At 40.3% G+C, this 22,513-nt stretch overlaps 1 protein-coding gene across 1 annotated transcript; it reads left to right on the plus strand.

Annotated features, from left to right (window-relative positions):
* The first annotated feature begins 221 nt into the window (after positions 1–221).
* tmem161b (transmembrane protein 161B) lies at positions 222–19,274 on the plus strand. Its single transcript, XM_078250517.1, has 12 exons — positions 222–465; positions 5,782–5,885; positions 6,984–7,064; positions 8,403–8,500; positions 8,643–8,799; positions 10,634–10,785; positions 10,898–10,958; positions 11,074–11,214; positions 12,290–12,403; positions 15,075–15,249; positions 16,130–16,226; positions 16,324–19,274. The coding sequence occupies exons 1-12, from the start codon at positions 463–465 to the stop codon at positions 16,617–16,619; spliced, it is 1,479 nt and encodes a 492-aa protein (XP_078106643.1). The 5' UTR covers positions 222–462; the 3' UTR covers positions 16,620–19,274.
* The last annotated feature ends 3,239 nt before the right edge of the window (positions 19,275–22,513 follow it).

Consider the following 22,513-nt stretch of genomic DNA (forward strand, 5'->3'; position numbering starts at 1 on the left):
GGTTGCGGCGGTCCTAGTGAATGTTTATAGTGGTCCTGTCTAATCCTATATAAAATGACACATCTATGTCATTTTTAAGTCAAATTAGGAACGAGAAGGCACATACACACACACTGAGTTTATTTTATAATCATAGTTCGAATTGCATTTGTGAGAGTGGGAATAATGAAATATACCGTAATTTACTCTTTGTGTACAGGCATATCTGAAGGCAACTTCTTTCCCAGAGTTTTAGCGTGACCTCTACTGCAGTTGAAAATACTTGGGAGCGGAGGTTGAATCCATTGATTTTTGACGATGTAACCCATCTCTGCAAGGATACGGTGCACTTTGAATGAGAAACCCCTTCATTGTGTGCATACCCATCGCAAGAAGGGCTTATGTGCTCCTCGCCGCTTGATTTCCGACTCGGGGTGCTCAGTGTTGTTGGGGTAGAGTCCGTTTCAGCTGCACTGCATCAACATGGTGAGTGTGACAGCAGCGAGCACCTGAACGCAACGCTTTCTCTCATTTGTCGCACTTCATTGATAGAGGATTAGTTGTTAATATCAGTTTTCATGCGGACATCTACTGCGACGTTGTTGACCAATTTATGTTTTCAGCCAATTGGTTATTGTGATTGCATTGTAACGTTAGCTTAGCTTGCTAGCCACAGCAGGTTCTTGTAACCGGCCGGCTAGTGAGTGTAACGCTAGCTCTTTAGCTAGTTAGCTAGCGTTAGGATAACGTTACTGTTTTAATCGGTATTCACTCACATACAGTACTGACATTAGCTAGCGTTGCAGGGTAAAGTGAGAGGTTAAAGATAAGTTATATGTACAAGTATGATTCATACCAATAAGCAGTAAGTTAAGCATGCCATGCAGCTGGCAGCAGGATACCTTTGGAAAAAGTCAAGGTGTGTTCACCTACCTGACTTGCAGTTTGACCTCAGGATGCCCTCAGAGGAAGTGTTAAGCTAATTTGCTGTAATGTTTTTGTAATTTCACAAGTGTGAATTTGTTATAGCACCCAATGATCCCCAAATGTCCCTCTAAAACACAGTTGGTGTTTTGAATCTCCACACAACTGGCAAATAGGGCTGGGCAGTATATCAATGTTATATCGATATCGTGATATGAGACTAGATATCGTCTTAGATTTTGGATATCGTAATATGGTTAAGTGTTGTATTTTACTGATTTTAAAGGCTGCATTACAGTAAAGTGATGTCATTTTCTGAACTTACCAGACTGTTCTAGCTGTTCTATTATTTACCGTTATCCACTAAGTCATTAAATCATTTCTGGAGATTATTTATCAAAAATCTCATTGTGTAAATAACATTTTGTTGAAGCAATAGTCAACCATACAATATCGGCGCAATATCGACATCAAGGTATTTGGTCACGAATATCGTGATATTTGATTTTATCTATATATCGCCCAGCACCTTTTGGCAAACAAGTCATTTTGACAATATCAACAGTAAGGTGGGGTGCTATTTAACAATTTGGGGGAGCTCAAACACAATCGGGGAGTTTATCTTAGAGGTTTATTTTATTTTGTTTGGATTAGTGGTATGACTATGTAGGTGAGTTGATTTGTATTATTCTTCATATAATACAATCACAATGTCCACAAACTGCTGATCTGTGACAGCAGTTTGGACAGGAGGACAATAGTTGCCAGGCAGGTACTCATTAATGCTTCAAATCAAGCAGGTAGAACAATAAGGTAAAGTCTGCACATTTCCATTTTGTTGTAGCACCACCAGGGTATACTGTAATACTATGGAAGGGGCGGCAAGAACAACCTAAGCTACAGTATTTCACAGAAATGAAAAACATCCAGGGTGTCCCCTAGTCTCTTACTACAATACGATATTAGACCCATTTTTTATTTATATAGCTTACAGTATGTCCAATCTCTAACCACAGCTGCAATATTGCTATTAGAAAGTGTAGTCTGATTTTCAACACTCAATAGTTGAACAGTTTACAGAGAAGGATTAAACACACCCAAGAGTAGTCAAGATGAATGAAACCAGGGAAGCATCGGTCGCTAAGGTGTTTTGCTGCTTCAAAGTTAGTTTTATGGACAAAATAGTAGTGAGGTGTTTGAGCTCTTATGGATGATGGTTATCACTGCAGCTCCCACTCCCTACCCCCTACAGATTTCATTTGGTTGTTGTGGGAAAGGGGTCAAGCGGACTGGGAAAGATAAGAGAGGCCATGCTGGCTCAATTTCCCCCAGGCCTGAGATCCTAGCAGGGCCCCCACAGAGAGTGGTCAGCATCCACCTTGGCCTATATAGCATGACCATTACTCACATGGAGAATGTCTTGAGTCAGAGAGGTTGTGTTTGGTCACGCATCACATCTTAGCGAGTATAAATGCCAAATTAATGGCACCCACTCTCCCCTCTGTGACTCCAGAAGAGGTATTGACTTTAGCTTTTGGAGCTTACTCCATGCTGAGTGACACTGGGGATCCCCATGACCAATCTAAAATCTAGGTCTAGTGTACAGGCCTGTCCTCATCACCTGTCCTGTCTAGGTATCATTCACTTCCTCCTCCTACACCTACAGCAGTCTGAGCCACACAAACTGAAAGTTCCATTTAGCCCCTTTAACTGACGTTATAGATGTCCGCTAAAACAAGCGCTGAAGTTAGCTAAAGTCAGCTATCAGAACTAACGTTAGGCAGTGACAGACAACGGTAGAGAGAAACAGACTTTACTTTCGTTTTGCGAGCTCCAGTTGAAGTTGGGAAAGCTGTTGCTGTAGATGTAATGTTACGGTAAAGCCAGAGGCTGACTGCGGTCAAGCTGTCGTGCACGGCAACGGAGATGATGGTGGGCGTTCTTCTTCTTCGCCAGCATTTAACGGCAGACTAGAACACTTGTAGGCGTATACTGCCCCCGGCAGGTCTGGAAGAATTGCATCCCCTGGTACCTACGGTACTGTAGAAAAACGAGTACCATCACCTTTTTTAGAATGTTGGCATCGACTTGGTACCGAAGTACCCGGTCTTGTGACATCCCTAATATGAGATTAGGTTACCATGTTCAACTAATTGCAATGCAGCCCAAAACCCAATGTGTTGTGCAATATTTAAGTAAAGGCCCATTGAGAATGATCTGAAAGCTTAAAGTGCCCATATTATGAAAAAAAATCACTTTTTCTGGGATTTGGAGTGTTCTTTTGTGTCTCTGGTGCTTCCATATGCATACAAACTTGGGGAAAAAACCACCCATGCTGTTTTGAGTGAGATACGGTTTCTGAGTGTGCACTGCCTTCAGTCTCCGGGTGAGCTGTTCAAAATCGGCAGGGCTTTATACGTCAATAGCCAAAACGAGGTGGCTAACCGTAGCATGCTAGCTCGTTCTGAATGACAAAACACTGCTACAACACACACTAGTTCACCATAATCTACAAAAGAACTACTTACATGTCCCTGTTCTGCAGGTATTCCACGCAAAGTTGGAAGTGTGCCCTCGTTTAGAAGAAGTTTTCCGGCTAATCCTGGCTTGTACTACTGAAGTTGTAGAAACAAACAGCTAGCTAGATGATGTGATCTTACGTAGCTACTGTGCATGTGCGACTGCCAACAAAGATGTTACAGCAGTGAGAGCTCTCACTCTGTAGCTAAAACGGAGACCTGAACACAGGGTGAAAAGAGGAGCTGCATTAATGAGCAGTACAACACAAATATGGTGTTTTTTGAAAATTCAACCATCTAAACCTATTCTGGTACAACCTCAAAATACAATTATGAACCTGAAAATGAGCATAATATGAGTACTTTAAGTAAACAGAAAACCAGAAAATGGTGAGCTGGGGCATCTTTTAATCAGTGTTTGTTGCTGGAAAGATATTGTGTGGCTAAGTAAGAAAAGAAAGACACGACACCTAGACATGAATATTACTAATAACTAATAGACATACAGTATTCTTTATGCTGCCCAAGAAAGGCCAAGCACCCGCTAGATGACGGACTGACCCAGAGGACACATTTTCAGAATCTGCATGTCAGCAGAGTCTGTATTTTACTTTTTTTTTTCCATTCTATGAAAAACGTATGTCTTAATGGACCGACTACACTCAAATTACCACCAAAGCGCACATTAGGCAACATGAAATTAGCATTCTAAATTGTTCTTTTAGTGTGAATACGTTACGTATTCACACTAAAAGAACAATTTAACAAATTAAAGGACAATTTAGAATAGCTCTATTGAGTAGAGTTGAGTTAGGGCAGGCCATTTTGTTTAGCCTAATATGATGATCATGTTGAGAAAACAAAGACAGCTACAGGATTTATTTATTTTAAGGTGATGGGCTTTCGCAAGTGTAGATTGACTGGTACATGCCCGGGTGCTAGTACAGATATAAGACTGTAAAAGAGAAAAATAAAACTTATTGGAGATTAGTTGGCTAATTGGTTCTCTTTGCTCAAGTGTGTGTGTGTGTGTGTGTGTGTGTAGGCACAGATATCAATGATCCCCACTGATTTCCAAAAAGATAGGCCACCCCACAGACCTTACCTACAGTGAAAGGATAAAAGCGCACCATGATGGGAATGATTCTGGCCTCTTAAGCCTAAGTGAATATTGATCTTAGTGTGCTGGGTTGATATTGAGCTCCTTATGTTGCTAAATCTTTGGGTACCTACCACAGGAGTGTTGGCTGTTCATTTTATTGGGCAAATGGAGGCTGACATTGTGACAGATGTTGCAGACAGAGTATAATTTAGTGAACATTGTCTTTGCACCACTAAATTTACTCAAATTCGAGTAGTTGGTTAGTTCATATTTTAATCCTGTATAATGAAACATTTGAAAAGCTGATGTGTTTAAAAAAAAATGATTTAAGTATGTTGGTAGCCTAAAAGATGCCACATTCTCTTTGTGGTTCACCAACTCTGGGGTCCTTTTTAGTTGCCACATTAAACACATATTGGCTTCAGGTAAAATAGAAAAAGAAAAAGTGCTATGAGGAATCTAACATGGCCTGATTCATATTTTTGTTTTGACTGAATAACACTGAAGTGTTTAACTCCTGGGTTCTATAGAGTGAAATGAAGGACATTCTGTGTTTGAGCTCTGGATCCTAATCAGGGTTGTGGAGCCTAATCTTTCAACAACTTTCCCCTCAACAGTATTTACAAAGAAAACACACTGTGGTGTTTAATGTAGAAGGGTTTTACCATGTAGCGTATGCTTTGTTATTGGCTGCATAATTAATCAAACGCCTCACCTAGAGGAAAGAGCCATGCAGACCATGAATGTGCTTAGGACATTCATTGCAATGCACAACTAGATTTTGTTTCCAAGTGGAACTTTTGGCCCGATGGTCGAGCTATAGTAACCGTCAGTGGTCATGGTCAGTACAAGTATTACAATATCCTTTTCTTGGGACCATCAAATGCCAAATTTCATTGTCAAAACACCACCACTAACAACCTACCTCAACTCAGTCAAATAAGATCACAATCTCTCGCCAATGAATCATCCTCAGAAACACTAGAGGCCGTGCTAAAGTTAGTTTAATACCACATATATACAGTTTGTTGATGTTGCTAGATGGTATATGAGATGCCATAACCTTTTGATCTGAGATTGGTTGTAGAATTTCCGTCTTCAAATTGCAGTTGAAGCACTTTCTAAGGTACAATTGGAAGATATTCTTCAGCCTTTAAGTCTGTATAAACCTACCTGTACGTCAAATGTGTAAGTGCTTTATGGCATGTATAATTACTATTTGAATGTGAATTTAAACCTCCCATCCTATTTCCACAGGGTGTGATCGGCGTGCAGCTGGTGGTTACCATGGTAATGGCCAGTGTAATTCAGAAAATCATACCTCATTATTCCTTCGCAAGATGGCTACTCTGCAGTGGCAGGTAATGCAGAATCCTACTGATGCGGTTTCAGATAGTTTCTCTAAATGCTACTGTTTCATTTCTTCAGTTTACTTGCCTCCTGAGAAGTTCAGTTCAAAACGAGTCCAGAACAATGGGAATCAAAATGTTTACTCAGACGGCAGAATGTTCAAAAGGGTTTGGATAGGAGAAGAAAAAGAATCATTAAATCATACTGCAAAGACTAAAGACCATCAAAATATTGGGATGACCCGAGAGGACGGTGCATATAAATAAAAGCACCCGCCTCCTTTCCTCTAATTAGTGCCACATATGTTTTCCAGTAAACAACTTCTTGGAACACATTTAATAATTCATATTTGTTTATTTTCAGTGCAGTGTTGAAAATGTTTTAGAAAACTTTTGGCCTAAGCAGAAGTCCTCGAGCGTCCCTCCAGAATATTTTTTCCATAATAAATACATGTACAAGGGGTACATGTACGAGCTGTGCTCCTTCTATCCTCCTCTACCACGCAGAGTGCTTCTTAAGATGCTCTGACAAGAGGGTTTCTAAACAAAGTTAAGGAGGGTGCCTGAAATGTTCGTCTTCAAATAGATGCTATTAAATTAGCTCCTATTTCATACTCATTCCTTAAGGACCTTTCTGTTGTAAAGCCTCTCGCAAGTGCTTATTTAGGGGTGTGTGTGTGTGTGTGTGTGTGTGTGATAAAGCTCAGATCTGCTACAAATGTAGGCTTTGAGTCATGTTCATAGAATCAAGACTTGATGTCACTGCTTTCAAGAGAATGTTCCAATGCGGTTTTTAATATTATTGCTTTAAGGTGTGATGTAAAAGCAATTTAAGTCAGTGTATTCCCCAAGTGAACAGACAAGTGATTATGAAATGTGTCTCCTGTTTAAGTTCAAATCACTTTACCTACTATTTCCATACTTCAGAATCAATAAGATAAATATTTTTACATTGTATGTTTTAATGATTGCATAGTAAGTCAACAAATCCTAGCTTCAGTGTTTATTTTGTTTTGAAATATCTGCTTTATTGTGTCCCCTTTTGATTCATTCCTTCTCTGACCATGTCTGAGCCTGATTCCACATCTCTCTCCTTTTCTTTGTTCGCAGTCTGCGGTGGTATCAGCACCCTACGGAAGATGAGTTGAGGAGCTTAGCTGGGAAACAAAAAGGACAGAAGAAGAAAGACAGGTAGGTAGAATGGGGGGGGGGGCTGGAATGAAGAAGAGCTATTGTTTGGGGGTTGGGGAAATGCAGTGGCACAGAGGAGGTACGAAAGGCACCCCTTTCATCAGAGAGGAAAGAAAAGATGAGAAGCAGACATTTGAGATGGATGGAGACCACAGGCATGTCGGCAAACCGATGAAGCCAATGTGTTTATTTGGCTCATTTAAAGCCTGTTTGAAGTAAGGAGACAGAAGTCTGTTTTTGTTGTTTTGTTCCTTTATGGCTCTTCGTCAAGGCTTAGAGCGACTGGGCTTAGAAGTGGCCCCGTCTAGTGGATGTGAGGAAAGTTGGTCCTGTTTTATTTTTTTTTTGAGCCATTACTATTAGGCTATTTTAAGGAGATGACACTTTAAAAAGGATTGCATCTTCTCTGAAATCAAAGTTTCCCAAACAGCATTATGTCTTCAAAGTGGTCATATGTCAAGCTTTGATTCTGGAAGATGAGTTTCCATCAAGACTACTTTGCCATTAAAAAAAAAAAAAAAAAAACTACTATTCAACCTTTCGGGCTGCAGGTGGAAGTTGAACCATATGCTGAACACATGAATTAAGTGTTGTTTCCTTTGTAGTCTCCTTTTCAATGTGAATGTAAATTGAAGCTGTAACTGAAAGTTAATCCTTACTGTTCCTCACGGTGTCCAGCTCCTAACTTAGGCAGTTTTGTAGCGCAGTCCTTTCTCTGACCCTGTGTGAGGCAGGTCAAGGCTCTCTAGCACCACCTGTTCAGTAATCCCTTAAAGAAAAAGATGGACCACTATCCTTTTGCCAGCTCGTGCCATGCAGCTCCGTTCCCTTTGTTAACTGACTCCCTCAGTCAGGGGTCAAGCTGAGCCCCTTTTTTTCCCGTCAGGTGCCTCACAAATGAAATCTGTCCAGGGCATGTTTGGCCCTAGAGTCTTACAGTGGTATTGTCCAGTGAATCCAGCACACACACAGGGCTGAACAAACAAAGCCCAGAACTAAGGAGGCCCACCAGACAGCTCTTCAAGCCTAAAGAACTGCTCTTTATTTGCCTGCTGTTAGCGATTTAGCACTGCCTATGTATTGCCCCCCCTTGTCATGGGAGTAGTCCAGGAGTATTAGTAGTAACAAAAGTAACTAGACCTCTGCCAACTATTACATTTGGATGACTCCACTAAAATGATCTCTTTCAGCATAATCATGTGTTTTATAGTTTGTATCTTTTCCCAGGATAAAAAAATGTTAATCTTCTATAAATCTGTTTACTTGCATTTTTCAGTTGCTCGTTTCTGTTATCCTGACCCTAGTTGTTGTTTCGCTGCTCTCTCTTCTTTGCCCTAGGAAGTACAATGGTCACATAGACAATAAGCCACTTACCGTTCCCAAGGACATAGACTTACAGCTGGAGACAAAATGCATCACAGAAGTCGACACATTAGGTATCTATCTAAGCGAACAAATGTCTAATAAAGAGCATTTAATAGTAACTTTCAATCACGCACTCTTAACGTTTGCATGTACTGTGCTGTGCATGTTTTATTATTGAATATTTAGGTAAAAATAAACTCTCTATGCCCCCAGCGTTACACTACTTCCCAGAGTTCCAGTGGCTGGTGGATTTCACAGTAGCGGCAACTGTGGTCTATCTGATAACGGAACTCTACTACAGTGTGGCTCAGCCCTCGGGAGAGATGAACATCAGTGTGGTCTGGTGCCTGCTAGTACTCGCTTTTGTCATGTATCCTTACATCAGTCACTTTCTACATCTTGGTTAGCCTTTTTTCATGAGAATGTCAAATCTCATCTGTGTTTTGGTGTAAACTGTTTTTTAAATTGATAACCTATTTATGCTGTATGTTATGTAGAAGGGTTAACCTTTGAGGTTTCAGCTGAACAAACCTGTTTTCATTGGACTCTCCTCTGCACTCACACATTTTTCATTATTTTCACTTTACATTCTTCACCACCATCCTATATATGTCATAGGTTAACATCTCTTTGTCTATAAGAGAGCATATCATTCCAGCTTGATTGTGTGGATGCAGCAGAGGCAGAAAGAGACTATAAAATGCCTGCTAAAGCTCCTACTGGCCTGACCGCCAGGACCTTTATCCTCCACAGCTACCTGCTATTTTGCTATGCTGAATGATGTTTAAATGATATGCATTATCCTTGCCACCAACCACAGGGATCAATCATTCCAGTGCTACTGGTCGTCAGTGCAGCGCGGTCAGATGGTGTGTCATTTCCTGCCTACGTCGGAGATTGGAGGCCCAATTTTCACAGCCCAACAGACTGATATGCTTAGGGGGGGAAAAGGACAGACTGGGGACTAGATGAAATGGCACTATGAAGATGAGGGAATATGTAAGCTCAATATAAGTGTTAATGAGACACTTGATTTCAGTTTTCCTATTTCAGCTCTGATGATATGTTTAAGACTCTTGCCAGCTCTACTGCCTTAACCTTCACTGATTACCCTGGAGCAGCATGCTGTTGCTTTTCAAGTATCTGCATGTAATGGTAGCTTGCTTTTCCCCTTGTTTACTGAGATGTATAACTGTGACTGCATACCCTCACCTTTGGCCAATGTTGACAGGCCAACCCTGTGGTATATTAATTGTAGTCCACCACATGATAGCTTAAACATCTCTTTTCAAAATCATGCTGGCTCGAACTTGTCTGGTTAGTGTGTATATAGTCTATATCCTTGACTTCACTTGTCACCGGGATGCATGCATTTTCACTGATGTCCGTTCCCATCCGCTTTCTTTGTGTTGGAATTTTAAACTCCGGTGGATTTATGAAGACTATGGTTAACTGTTCCTCAGATCTCTGCAGGGTAAATTGAGACAGCTAGCTAGTCTATCTGTCCAATCTGAGTTTTCTCTCGCACAACTGCTTTTATGCCAATAAACCAGAGCACGTTTTTCTCCCATCCCGGAATGCTGTGTGGACTAGCCAGACCCTCCTCCGCTCCGCAGCGTGTGGATGGTCTGGCAAACTGTGACTAGTGTTTATACAGCTGTCTTCACAGTACTGAATATAAGGGTGGGAGACTCCACTGGATTGAATACCATTCTTAAAAATGGACTAAAAGGGAGTGAAAGTTTTGCCATGCTGTCACCTGAAGTGTCGCAGAAACTGAAACTTGTATCTCCTTGGCAAACAGGGTTTGCTTTAGAAAATGCTTAGCTTAGCTTACTGGTCAAGGTTGACGGGGACACACTTAAATACTATTACATCCTCAATGACATGCATTGATGCCAAAGACCCTCACGTACCCACATGTGATGGGAAGCAGGGTTTGTGTGGCATTAAGGGTTCCTGGGTTTGCACGGGGGCCTGTAAGAATGTACAAACTTTGTACAGTACTTGTGTAAAAGTGAAACACATTTTGTGTGGTGAATAGCTATGTTCTAAGAAAAGATGTATTGGTTGATTGCTAAGACATATTTCTGTTCCCCTTAAACCTGTACAAGGCATTGCAAATATATCTACAAAGCAGTTGGGATTTGCTTTATATGCCAGTGGGCTGCTGGAGATGTTTTTCCTTGACTCTGTCCCCACAGCAAGACCCTTTTCTCTCTAACGGCCCACTATTTCAAGCTGGAGGAAGGAGGGGAACGTTCCCTCTGCATTACTTTTGCTTTCTTCTTTTTTGTCAAAGCCATGGCCATTCTCATTGTCACTGAAAACTACCTGGAGTTCGGTCTGGAGACAGGCGAGTGCTTCACAATGCTTTTCTTTCACAAATCACCCTGTTGGTAACAACCAAATGTTATTACTTTTGGCCCCAGTGAGTGAGTCACTCTAAAACATTTCTTCATTTCTAGGTTTTGCAAACTTCTCTGACAGTGCTCTACAGTTTCTGGAGCACCAGGGCTTAGAGTCCCAGTAAGTATCCGTATTCTCACAGTATCATTTTTGTTTTCTCAGCCTTCATGAATTCTTTATGACGAATGACGATGAAACTACAGTATTATCTCACTATGCGTTTTCTCTTTCACAGGGGTCCCATATCTAAACTTACCTTCAAGCTGATCCTGGCCCTGCTCTGCTCCCTGATTGGAGCATTTTTAACTTTCCCCGGTCTACGGTTGGCCCAGATGCACCTAGATGCACTCAATCTGACCACAGCCAAATTTACACAGTGAGTCCACTGCAGGAATTGTCTTCATTTTTGGGTCCACTCATGTGTTCTTCATTTAATACATTTGATGTCTTCCTTATCCTTAATAATAAGGGCAGAAACGGTGCAAAGTCAAGGAAATCTTTGTTGAAATGCAACTTTTAAATCTGTTCCTGGTCAGGGAAAAAAATTGTGCTTTAGTTTTTTTTTTTACTTTTGCTAGCTGCACAGCTGCTTTAGTGACCCTTTTCTAGGCTCAGCCTTTAGTGTGTACGTTCCAAATGTTTATCCTCACTCATTTTCGGTGGCATTTTTGGATGAAAACCTATAACTTTCATTTCATCTCACATAAATGAATTAATTGTTCACTGGAATATACATGTTTCTGATGATGATGGAAACTGCTTTAGGATAGTTTTATATGGGAAAAGGTGTTCTCGGCTTCATTAATACAGAATGTGCTCAAATTGGCCACTAACAGTGCTCAAGTACCTGACTGCCCCATCTTGGAGTACCAAGAAGCCAAATATAGTCCCGTTGTACTTGTCTCCCACTATTCAGAGTGTGTCAGATACGAGAGAGCACCCTATGAGTCAGATGAAGACTTCCTCAGTTGGGACAGATTTCTATTTCAGAACTCACTGGGTGGTATGTCTATGACCATGATAGGGGGTGCAGAGCAGGGAGCACGTCGCATCTAGATAATCCACTTTGGCATAGCAGACTCTCCAAAATTGCCTCCTCTTCCATTCCCCCCTCTTAACTGTCATGAGCTTACATCCTCAGACACTGTCACTAGCAGGGATTATCTCTCAAACCCTTCATAATCTGTGGCTTGGTTATCTTCTCACCCCTCTCGTGGAAAGTTGCATTGATAGCATGGACCTTAGTTCTCATTATGTTAACTTCAAATTGAGATGAAAAATGCCTTTTATCACTCTTTGGGTTTCCTTCAGCGGTCAAATATTTCTGTAATTATCAGAAGTCTTCTGAGACACTTGCTGTAGAGGCGGACAAGTTGTTGGAAGTTTTTCAGCGTCTAGCATTATTATTGGTCTAACTGGGCATCTTCTCCTTCACCTTCCTTTTTCTATAGGACTCTGCTTCATATCAACTTCCTCTCCCCTCTTATCATGGTCCTGTTGTGGGTGAAGCCCATTACCAAGGACTACCTAATGAACCCCACTCTGGAGAAGGAGAATGTGCCTTTGTAAGTTAAAGCTCCATTGTGTAATTTTTTGAGTTGATTCTTAGCAAAAACCCCTTTTGTTCTTTCACAAATATGTGCTCATTCATGTGTAATTACTTCCACCAACTAATCAAAGTATTCTCATACACGTAGAATCTGCCATTCAGAATCATTCAGAAAACATACGAGCGAGTCGCTCGAATGACGGCCGCCATGTTGCGCCTTCATCTTTAAAATACTTTAGCCAAAGAGGGACATACCTCCGCCTTTCGCGCTTTTACACTCAGTGCCAGGGAGGGGGAGGAGATTACTTGCGACTGCCGGCAGATTTAAAAGCCTGTTGAAAATGGAGGATTGCGCCTATTCTCAAGGACATGTAACGGAGTCGCCAAGGAAGTTAAAAAGAAAATTAAAACGACAACGCAACAGGCAAAGCAACAAGACCAAAGTTAATATTGGAGTGGCTTTTCCAAGATGGAAAGAGCTCATAAGGAGCAAGGATTTTAAAAAGTGACGCCAAAGTTGCCTGCTTTCTACTCAAAAGGTAATTCTGCCTATTTGTGTAAATTCAAAGTTTTATAGTTGTTTGGCTAACTATAGCATCGTTGTGCATAACGCTAGAACAACGTCTAGCATACTTTCCCTCGCGTCAATGATGAAAAATGTGTCGTGATTTCCCTGGCAGCTCACGTCATGTGCAGTTGTAACACAGACTAGCTACAGCTACAACGCTGCGTGTAAACGATGGCGATACTAAGAGCTCATTTCGGTTTCATTGACATCGTTCATACTGCTCAGAGAAATATATTAAAAACACAAACCTCCGTTGCTTCTCTCCTACGCTGTAAACATTGCCTTACACTTTTAATCTCGTACAATATACAGAATAACGATAGCACTGATACTTGCAACTCATGTTAGCAGTTGTTGTTTACGCTATCTGCCATTTTTTTCAGTCAAAAATAGTCGATCTCCGAATGCGAATGAACGGACTCCATAGGAGGAAATGTCATTCTTATATGAGGCTCCTTTTTCAACTACAAGGTCAATATTGTGTTTCACTAACGACAAAACAATAAATTATCCGTGCATTTATATGGAACTAAGCTTTAGGAGCTTTCCATCTTTACTCTCCTCCCTCGACTATTTTTGACTTGCGAGATGGACGGCGACCGGAAAAACAACAGCTACAGTGAGTTGTTCAAATCCTTTCTTTTTAGTAAACTCTGGATACACAAACAATGTTCTTAATGCTCGAGTTCATGTGTAGAGCCCCTGGTGATACTTCGAGCAAAGTTTCATGTTGTGTGGAGCCTTTTTAGTGTTTTAAAAATAGTGATTTTGATGCTATCATAGAAGTGCCCCTAGCACTCCCATTCAAAAGGCCATTTGACCGAAAATACGGTAAAAAGTGGCGTTTCCGTCCTAATTATGCTTTTAAACGAAAGTCTGACTTGGGTACATTCACAAAAAGACCCTAGGTTGCATTTTGGCAAGAGTTACGCTTTAAAATGCACTCGGAATGGGGTGGGGCGGGGGGGGGCTGGCTAGAAAGTAATATTCAGTTGGTTGTCATATACAATTTCACCGCTAGATGGGAGAACTTCTTACACAATGTAGCTTTAAAGGAATTATCTGGTTCCAACAATCCATTAAATGTCTGATCCGGATGTACACAACACTGCAAGTTCTGTCGCCATTCTGGCACATCACTTACACATTGCATTTGATTTCATTAATCACATTTCTCCTACTTATGAATATATGTTCTGCGTGCCGTGACTAGACACATTCTTATGTATATATGTAACCGTAGTCAAAAGCAAACTAATTTGATAAGAAGACATTTAACCTTTTTGTTATTTGTTACTATTTGTAAACTTGTAAACAAGTTATTTAAAAGTTTCCAATCATATTATTTGCCAATAGTTGTAATAATTGAGCAGGGATAATGAGCTCAATGGTAAAATGTTTTGTAGCTCATGTATGAGATTGCCTTAACATTTCTTGGAAACGAGTGTGCTGAAGGTGTACTGTTGATTGATCGGTACCTGGTAGCCAAGCCAGTTGGACTCCCTTGATATCTAGCAAGCTAATTACCTGCCATTCAAACGAGGGATGGGACAACATTGGCAAGCTGTGAAAATAAAAAGTATTGTGGCTTTTGTGCAGGAAAATGGATGTAAACAATGCAAATGGCAGTTATGAAAATAGGATTAACAACGGTTCAATGAGATAAGCAATGTATTCAGCTTTTAGATGAAGTGACAATACACACATTGTCTACTTGGGTTCAAATTAGACTGTAAACAAATACCTCAAGGAAAGCTCTTTATTGTGTCTCTAACTGCTGTCATTTGTTAGCAGGTTATTCATTCTAAGATAAGCTCTTTCATTTGTTCCAAGTTTGAATTCTGTCACGTGTCAACTTCCTTCTGCTGTGATACCATCCAGGTCAAACATGATAAAGCCTGATTTCATGTTACAGTAACCCCTTTTCACCTTTTTATCTCTCAATTTCACCCTCTTTTACTTTTCCTTCTGAGTTGTTTATGACTCCTTTGCTCTTACTATCTTTCCTTCCCATCATCGCTGCTTAATATCCAAATGATATAGCAGATACATGATGTGTTGAGTTCAGGTTCATCATGTGTACCGTCTCACTCACTCCTGTCTTTCCTATTAATACCAGGATGACTGAGGATACGTACGATACGCTGCGGTTATGGGCCATCATACTGATGTGTATACTCCGGCTCGCTATGATGAGACATCATTTGCAGGCCTACCTCAACCTGGCCCAGAAGGGCATGGACCAGATGAAGAAAGAAGCGGGGCGGATAAGTACCGTTGACCTGCAGAAGATGGTGACTAAGATTATATATATATATATATATAATATAATAATCCTTAGTTTACCCTTCTTTAATTCTGCATCAATTTAGAAATACAAAATGATAAATGTATCCCATTTAACCCGTGGCGTACTGTTGGAAGGGATTAAGAGGCAGAGCAGTGTTATGATTCAAAGTAAATGCTTAGATGGAGTCACTTTGCAGGTTTTTGCAGAGTTGGGGACATTTAGTAGTAAGCCAATTTCCCTTTTTAAAAGCAAATATAGATACATTTAGGACCCTGTCTTTGTGAATTAAGGAACAGAGCACAAAACTCAGTCATCCATCTACAGGAAATGCATTATGCAGGAGGCATGCAGCCCACCTGTGGTGCACTTGGAAATTGGATACATTATCATTGAGTGTGTTTGGGACTGGCATCAGTTGTGGCCAAACACATCAGTTTTTCCTATTTTTCTCTTTTTAAAAGCCCTTCCCGACATGTACTGACCGTACACCGGCCAGTGCAGATGAGCATACCCTATCTTACAACTCGTATTTGTGTTCACAATGTGCAACGAGTCAAATATTAAAGTCCAAATTAGAATATACGGTGCTGCAAATACAGGTGTGCTGTCAAGAGTGTCTGTTTAGTTGAATTTCATTTCTTCACTTAGTGAAAGAGTGGTGGTCTACAACAGACCGTGCGAGAAAATGTCTGGCAAAGTTTCTGTCATTTAAAAATACCATTTTCCGTGTAATGCTGCATCCCTACATTTGATGATGTTTGAGGAGAAACAAAAAGCAGCTATGTGTTTGGTGTTAAACCTCCAGGTCTTGCACCATACTTTGTTAAACAGTATGTGTAAAACCCTACAGTATAATGCTATTCTTCCTCTCTTATTTCACCCAGGTTGCACGTGTTTTTTACTACTTGTGTGTGATCGCCCTACAGTATGTGGCACCACTGGTGATGCTGCTGCACACAACTTTGCTGCTAAAAACCTTAGGTGAGTCATGCACTGCTTGATGATTTTCCAGTTTACAATATCTCTTTTCCTTCCCATAAATCCAAGCTGTTTTCCTCCATTGTCTTATTTATTACAGGTGGACACTCCTGGTGGGTCTATCCTGAAGAAGACCTGCCTTGCGTCTATGAAATGAACTCTGACTCTGTGATGGGGGCGGCACCAATAGCAGCCCCAACACCAGCTTCAGTGGTAGAAACAGGAGCCCGGGCGTCAGTAGCTCAGCTGTCAGTGGCCCTGGGAGGCCTGCGGACTGTCTTCAGCCCCTTGCTTTTCCGGGGCCTCTTCTCCTTCTTTACTTGGTGGATTGCTGCATGCCTCTTCTCCACCTCACTCTTTGGCCTCTTTTACCATCAGTATCTCATGGCGGCATAGCATCACCAACCCCACAGTGGCAGCCAGACTCCCACAGGGCTGCTGTGTGTTCGGTCTGAACAGAAAGGACTGAGTGGGGGCAACAGAGGCCTATTGATGACTCTGCTCCACGACTCCTCCTTCCCTCCCTCCCTCCATCCCTCCCTCTCTTTGACCAACTCGACGACTGACCATATCATCAGAGCTCCTGGTTCGACTTCCAGTGCTTCCTCCACAGATGAGTCTGTGAACTCTTGTCATTGTTTTTATTACAACGATCACTACCTTTTTTTTAGTTTTAAAAAGCAAGATTTATAAAGCTTAATAACAGGCAGAGTAATGCTAAATTGGTCTAGTTTGCTGTGTGAAATTTGGCTGAAATGAGGTAAAATAATGTACCTCAGATGCTGATTACAATTCATTTTACGTGTTGAAATGTGGTGTGGCAATTCCACCAGTGTTAGGGGAGAGTTTAATTAATGTTGTTGTTCATATTTTTTTTTTTCCACAACTGATCTCATGTAATGAGTTTGATCCATCAACATCTTCAGCACCGTGATGTCTTTTGACCTCGGAAAGTCCTAAATGCAGCCTCCTATCGCTTTGTGCATGTACTGACGTGCACAGAGTCAATTTCAGTTCGTTATCCTCCTATTTAAATCCTTTTATTTTCAGTGGTCACTGATGTTTCTTTAAGCTAGTATTGGCAAAGAATAACATCGCAGAGTTATCCAGGAACCACTACGGGAGGTACTCTGCATGACTTCGTTTGGTTGGTACTTCTGTGCAAGGCCTTGACATTAGGAATCATGCAACCATCTATATTCCAGTCTGTATCACAGTCCATGATAGGGCTAATTTCCCACAGTGATACATTGTAAAGAAGCTACATTTAGGTGAAAAAATATCATTGAATCTGGAGATGTCCTTGGAGGCTAATGTGTGATTAGCCTAAAATCACCTTACGTTTTCCTCGTGTTTTCGTACATTTTGGGGAAACTGATAACTGACACATTTGTGTCCCATGTGCGTCTTTTCATCATTTGTTTTTAAGCAAAATTGCCTGTTTTACTCACATGTCTATAATCCATTGCCACGGACCACAGAAGTGTCTAAAATAGTCTTAAAAAGTCTCTGTCTGTAGGAGGGGGAGGAAGAGGAGGGAGGGGCGGCCTGTTCCCAGAATGGCTGTCGGCTAAACGGGGTCTGAGGGTGGACAACTGAAGAAAAGCTGCACCTGAAGAGGAGATGTTAAACTCATGGGGAGACATCTCATTGACTTGAAGTTGATGTATTTAAATGTTTATTTGGTGTCGTACCTCCCTGGATTTAACTGAGTCATTTTAGAAGCTATGAGAGCATTTGAAGCTCTTTTTTTCTGAGCAGCAGAGATGATTTAAAGGGAGGACAGCACTGAGGGCTCAGTCAAGATATGTGCTTGTCTGTCTGCATGTATAGGATCTCTGCTGTAGGTCAGCTGTAATCTGAAAGGGCATTGTGATCAAGAGGAGATGATGTCACCAACTGTTGATAAGCTACCGCCTTTATGTTCTGCTTTCTCTCTTTTTTACTTTTACCCATCCATTGCTTTTTAACTCATCTGAGAACAAACATTTGTTTTTGTTTTTTTCTAATGGATCAAATTGTGAATTTGTAAACGTTTAGGTTTTTAAAATGGTGCCAATTGAGTCTGTTTCCCTGTCCCAATGGCTATAGATTTGGTGTCTGCTAGTGTTTGGAACTATAACTGGACTACATCTCTGTGGCCTTCTGTTTTCTGCAATTCCATCTTCATAAGGAGGGAATCACAAGCTCTGGTTCACAACAAGACTTAACGGTATCAACTGTCTTTGCATACTGTTGTACTGCATACTCTTTGGTGGGTAAATGTATGCACAGTCATTGTACTAAATTATACACCGGGCCAATATGATTGTCCAGTCAATTCAGGAATGTAGGGTATATGGTGCCAGATAAATTACAGAATACACAATCTTGTGTTTCTCTGGCATTTTTTGTTTTTCATTATTATATTATAGAGCTGTACTTAGGGTACTACAAAATCAAACCGCACCATATCACATTGTTTAGCTCCTGATGTCTTAAGTCTTAGCTTCCGTTTTGTCTGTTTTAAATGATGGGGAATATGCACATAATGAATGTATCTATCCTGCCTAATTTCTAAATTGTTTTCATGAAAATGATTTGTATGGTGAGTTAATTTAACACCCCCTGCCCTTCCTGAACTCTTTACTTGTCTACTACCATCTGTAAAATTTACCTTTCAAACTAAATCTAATTTGTCCTAATGACAATATTTGTATTGATCGATTTATCTTTGTTTTTGTATTTATAACACATGTCAAGGCCTGTAAACATTTCTAATTTTAACAGCAAACACTTTATTTTGTTATTGGGAGAGTGTGATGGCTTAAATCAGTTTTGAAGACGTGTTTGACAAATCATTTACAGATTAACCTTTTTTTAATGGTCTGGTCCGTTAAGAAGTAGCTGGGATACTTTCAGAATTCAGTGACCTGATGAGGCAATGTTTCTTCTCTTTGTTACCACTGAAAGTGTTTATTATTCATTGTTGAGTTCACAAAGTAAATCACATTGTTCTTTCATGTATTTATTTCTGCTTTAGATTTTGTCTTAAATAAATTATGTTCTTTACTATGTCCCTTTTTTATTTTATCGTTTGCGCTCACTGGCTTCATATATGGCCTTAGCAGGATCAGGGAGATGGGAAATTGTTGTAAACTACCGGTAAATTCAAAGCAAATATCTATAAGCAGTTTGTTTTAAGTGTTAAAAGAACAGCTCATAATTGGGTCAGCTTATGGATTTATTGGTCAAAGTCTGTAAATACGGCAGAGAAACAGGAGTTTGGCTATTTAATATATCCATGTTCACTTGAATGTGTGATCAATTTTGTAAGTCAATAAATTGAAAAAAAATGACAGCAAGTCAGTTTTCCCATTGAAGTTTGATGATATACTCTGGCCCATACAAGAGAATGGCTAACATCTACAGGAGGATGCCTCACCAAAGACTCGTAAAATAGTTTATTGACTTAGTCTGTCCTCTTGTTGACTCTCATTCTCTCCTTTCCTCCAAATCATGCCGACAGGAGGAAAAGTCCTTGAAATGTGGTTTAAAACAATGGCGGTTTTTTAACTCGTTCTGTGCTTTAAAAAAAAATCGAACGGGCAAATTACAGTTTTTTTTTTCTTTACAGGAATAATGAATATGTGACTGATTCTTTACAGTGTCAGAATGGAGAAATCTTCAATATCTTGAATAAAGTGAAGTTGTTTTATACGTGAATCCTTATCGGGCAAGATTTAAAATGGTGTCTTTTTTACTGGACTTAATAGTCTTTGAATGACAGCGCTCAATAATACTGTAATTGTGTTTCAGCATCAGTCTACTTATGAAACATGTCCTTGTGCCACTTGGCATTGATTTAGGCAGTCAGCAGCCATCGATTTGCTTTAGTTTGGCTTCTCTATTCTAGTGGGAAGGTTAGTGGAGTAGATAGAGGAATGAAACGACAAACGCTCCCGAACTACTCTTAATATTTACAACAGTCATTCTCTGGGAATAACATTGAGCCATTTAATGCAGGCCTTGAGTGCCATTGTCCATATGAGCGGGAAAACTAGGGCAATGCATTCATTCCAAGGTAGACAGATCAATAAGACAGCTTCCAAAACAAACCAGTGGAGAGGTTCCTTTATTCCTCTTGAGTGGGGCCTATTCACCGAGCTCCCTTCTCCATAGAGTGGCGTAGAGCTCTGCTTCAGGAAGGGGAGCAGAGACCCCCACCCTTCCATCCCCAACACAGCCGAAGAACTGAGAAGCTTCTGGAGGGGTGACGCTATAATAGTGGGCTTTCTGTGTGACACAGAGGTGACCCCCCCCTCATGTCGATTGTGAGAAGCAGCAGCTATACTTCATGAGTGACCAGACCTCGTATCGTGAATGGCCCAAAAGAGAACACTTTACATTGCTTGAACTCCTCTGACCTGTTTTTACTTTTGTTGAAACTTTCTTTACAATAATACCTCCAAATTATGACAGAAGATAGAAAAAACAGACAAGGTCCCCTGCTGAATTGAGTGCCAATTACAGATTATTTGACTGAGATTAGCGTATAGCAATCACCTTAAACGTAATGCATGCAATTATCTTTTCAACAGCTGAGAAGGCAGCACAAAACATTTAAGCATCTTTAGCTACGGAAAGCAAATGGGATTTTGAAAAACTGACATTTTAGAAAAAAGGAGAAATAGTCATAACGTTTATTTAGCAGAAATTGTCTAAGAAATTCCACAAAGCAGCACACAACACAAAAAAGAGAGATGTAATGACACAATTAAAGATTGAAACAATTTTATTGGAAAGTGCAGTTTATTGACAGGTAGTAAATACACAAACAATTCACAACTCAGCTGCGTTTGAGTAATGCTCTGAGAAATCAAGAGACACATTAAAATTGTATTGAGATATGGCACTGAGAAGGCTATGTTCAATAATGAACAGTAAAGAATTATACACAGAAAATACAAGTTGGGATTTGGTTTGAATTATGTCAGATAAATATACAGGGTCAAGTGTATCATCCAGTGATATATATATAATATGAATCTGGGTTTCTCTGTATCAGTTGACAAGGAGCATACCATTCATTCATACATACATACAACAACAGAAAGCCTAGATACACAGGCGACAATGCATTGTGCATTGTGGAGGACCAGTCTTATTTTTTACTTTTGTCCATGTTATCCCACTGACACACACACTGATCTAACCCATTCATAATTCACATCCACACATTGTTCAGCTATAAAGCTGCCTGTGTATCATGACCTAATTGAGTTCAACGTGCACTAGTTATCAGAGCAAAGCAGGGGAAAAGAAACTGAGACTCGCCAAGCAACGTACATTTAAATCTTGTCATGGTTAAAATTTGAGGTCCACTGCCTCGTGCTAGACATTTGAAATGGCTGACTGCCCTCGTGGTAATCACCACTGCTCTTACATTAATTCATCTCCAGATGAACATTGTTCCTTTGGGGTTTCCATGGTTCATCAGCAGCCCTCTAATAGACACTATACCACAGACACATTGCTACAGTATAGCTACTTCAACAGTGTGTGTGTGTGTGTGTGTGTGTGTCAAGGTATTAAGCACTTAAATGAATTGCTTCTCTTTAACGCTTAATGCAAACCAACGGTGACATTTCCTCCGTTTTTTTAAATTCAATATAAATTATATATAGTTTTATTATTCCTAATACATCTTGGGCTTTTTTTTATAATATTGTGAATTAAAGTGAATATGTATTGGGATGAGAGTGCAGCATATCATTCTCTAAAGCATCACACAGTAAACATAAGTGCATTCAGAAACACTGGCCTGCCCACTTATAGCTTTAGATCAGCCTTTTCTTACAGGGAGCCAGTATCACTTATCTTGTATTGTATCATTAAGAAGCATTTACCTTTACACTGCTCTAGAGAGGAATATAGTCACCCACCAAGACAAGTGAATTTCGTGTTCTCTGTCTTTTTTAATATTTAATCCGTGATTTACTAGAAAAACTGTGCTTAACTGTTCAACAAATTGATGGCACATTCAAAATTAATTAGCCAAAGCAGCAATAAGGCTTTAGGTCTCTCATGGTGAAAAAGCAGCACATTAAGCTCACAGAAACCTAATACAATTTTCAAGGAATCAACATGAATTAATTAATGACTTATTTATTTTTATATATAACTCTTGCCATGTCCTATTTCTCTTGATGAAAATCCTACTGCCTCCTTCACAATAACAACTAACAGAAGGGACTGCCCCCTAGTGCCACCAACTGAGTGTGACAGTGTATGGAGGGGGGTGGGGGGAG

This window comes from Sander vitreus, chromosome 5 (genome assembly GCF_031162955.1).
Source record: "Sander vitreus isolate 19-12246 chromosome 5, sanVit1, whole genome shotgun sequence".
In the NCBI taxonomy this organism is placed as follows: domain Eukaryota; kingdom Metazoa; phylum Chordata; class Actinopteri; order Perciformes; family Percidae; genus Sander; species Sander vitreus.

Bases quoted from the DNA above. Each gene is read 5' to 3' on its own strand.
- tmem161b (XM_078250517.1), top strand. The intron at 8,800-10,633 runs GTATCCTTACAT...CTGTCCCCACAG, and splicing joins CTAGTACTCGCTTTTGTCAT to CAAGACCCTTTTCTCTCTAA. The intron at 11,215-12,289 runs GTGAGTCCACTG...CTTTTTCTATAG, and splicing joins ACCACAGCCAAATTTACACA to GACTCTGCTTCATATCAACT.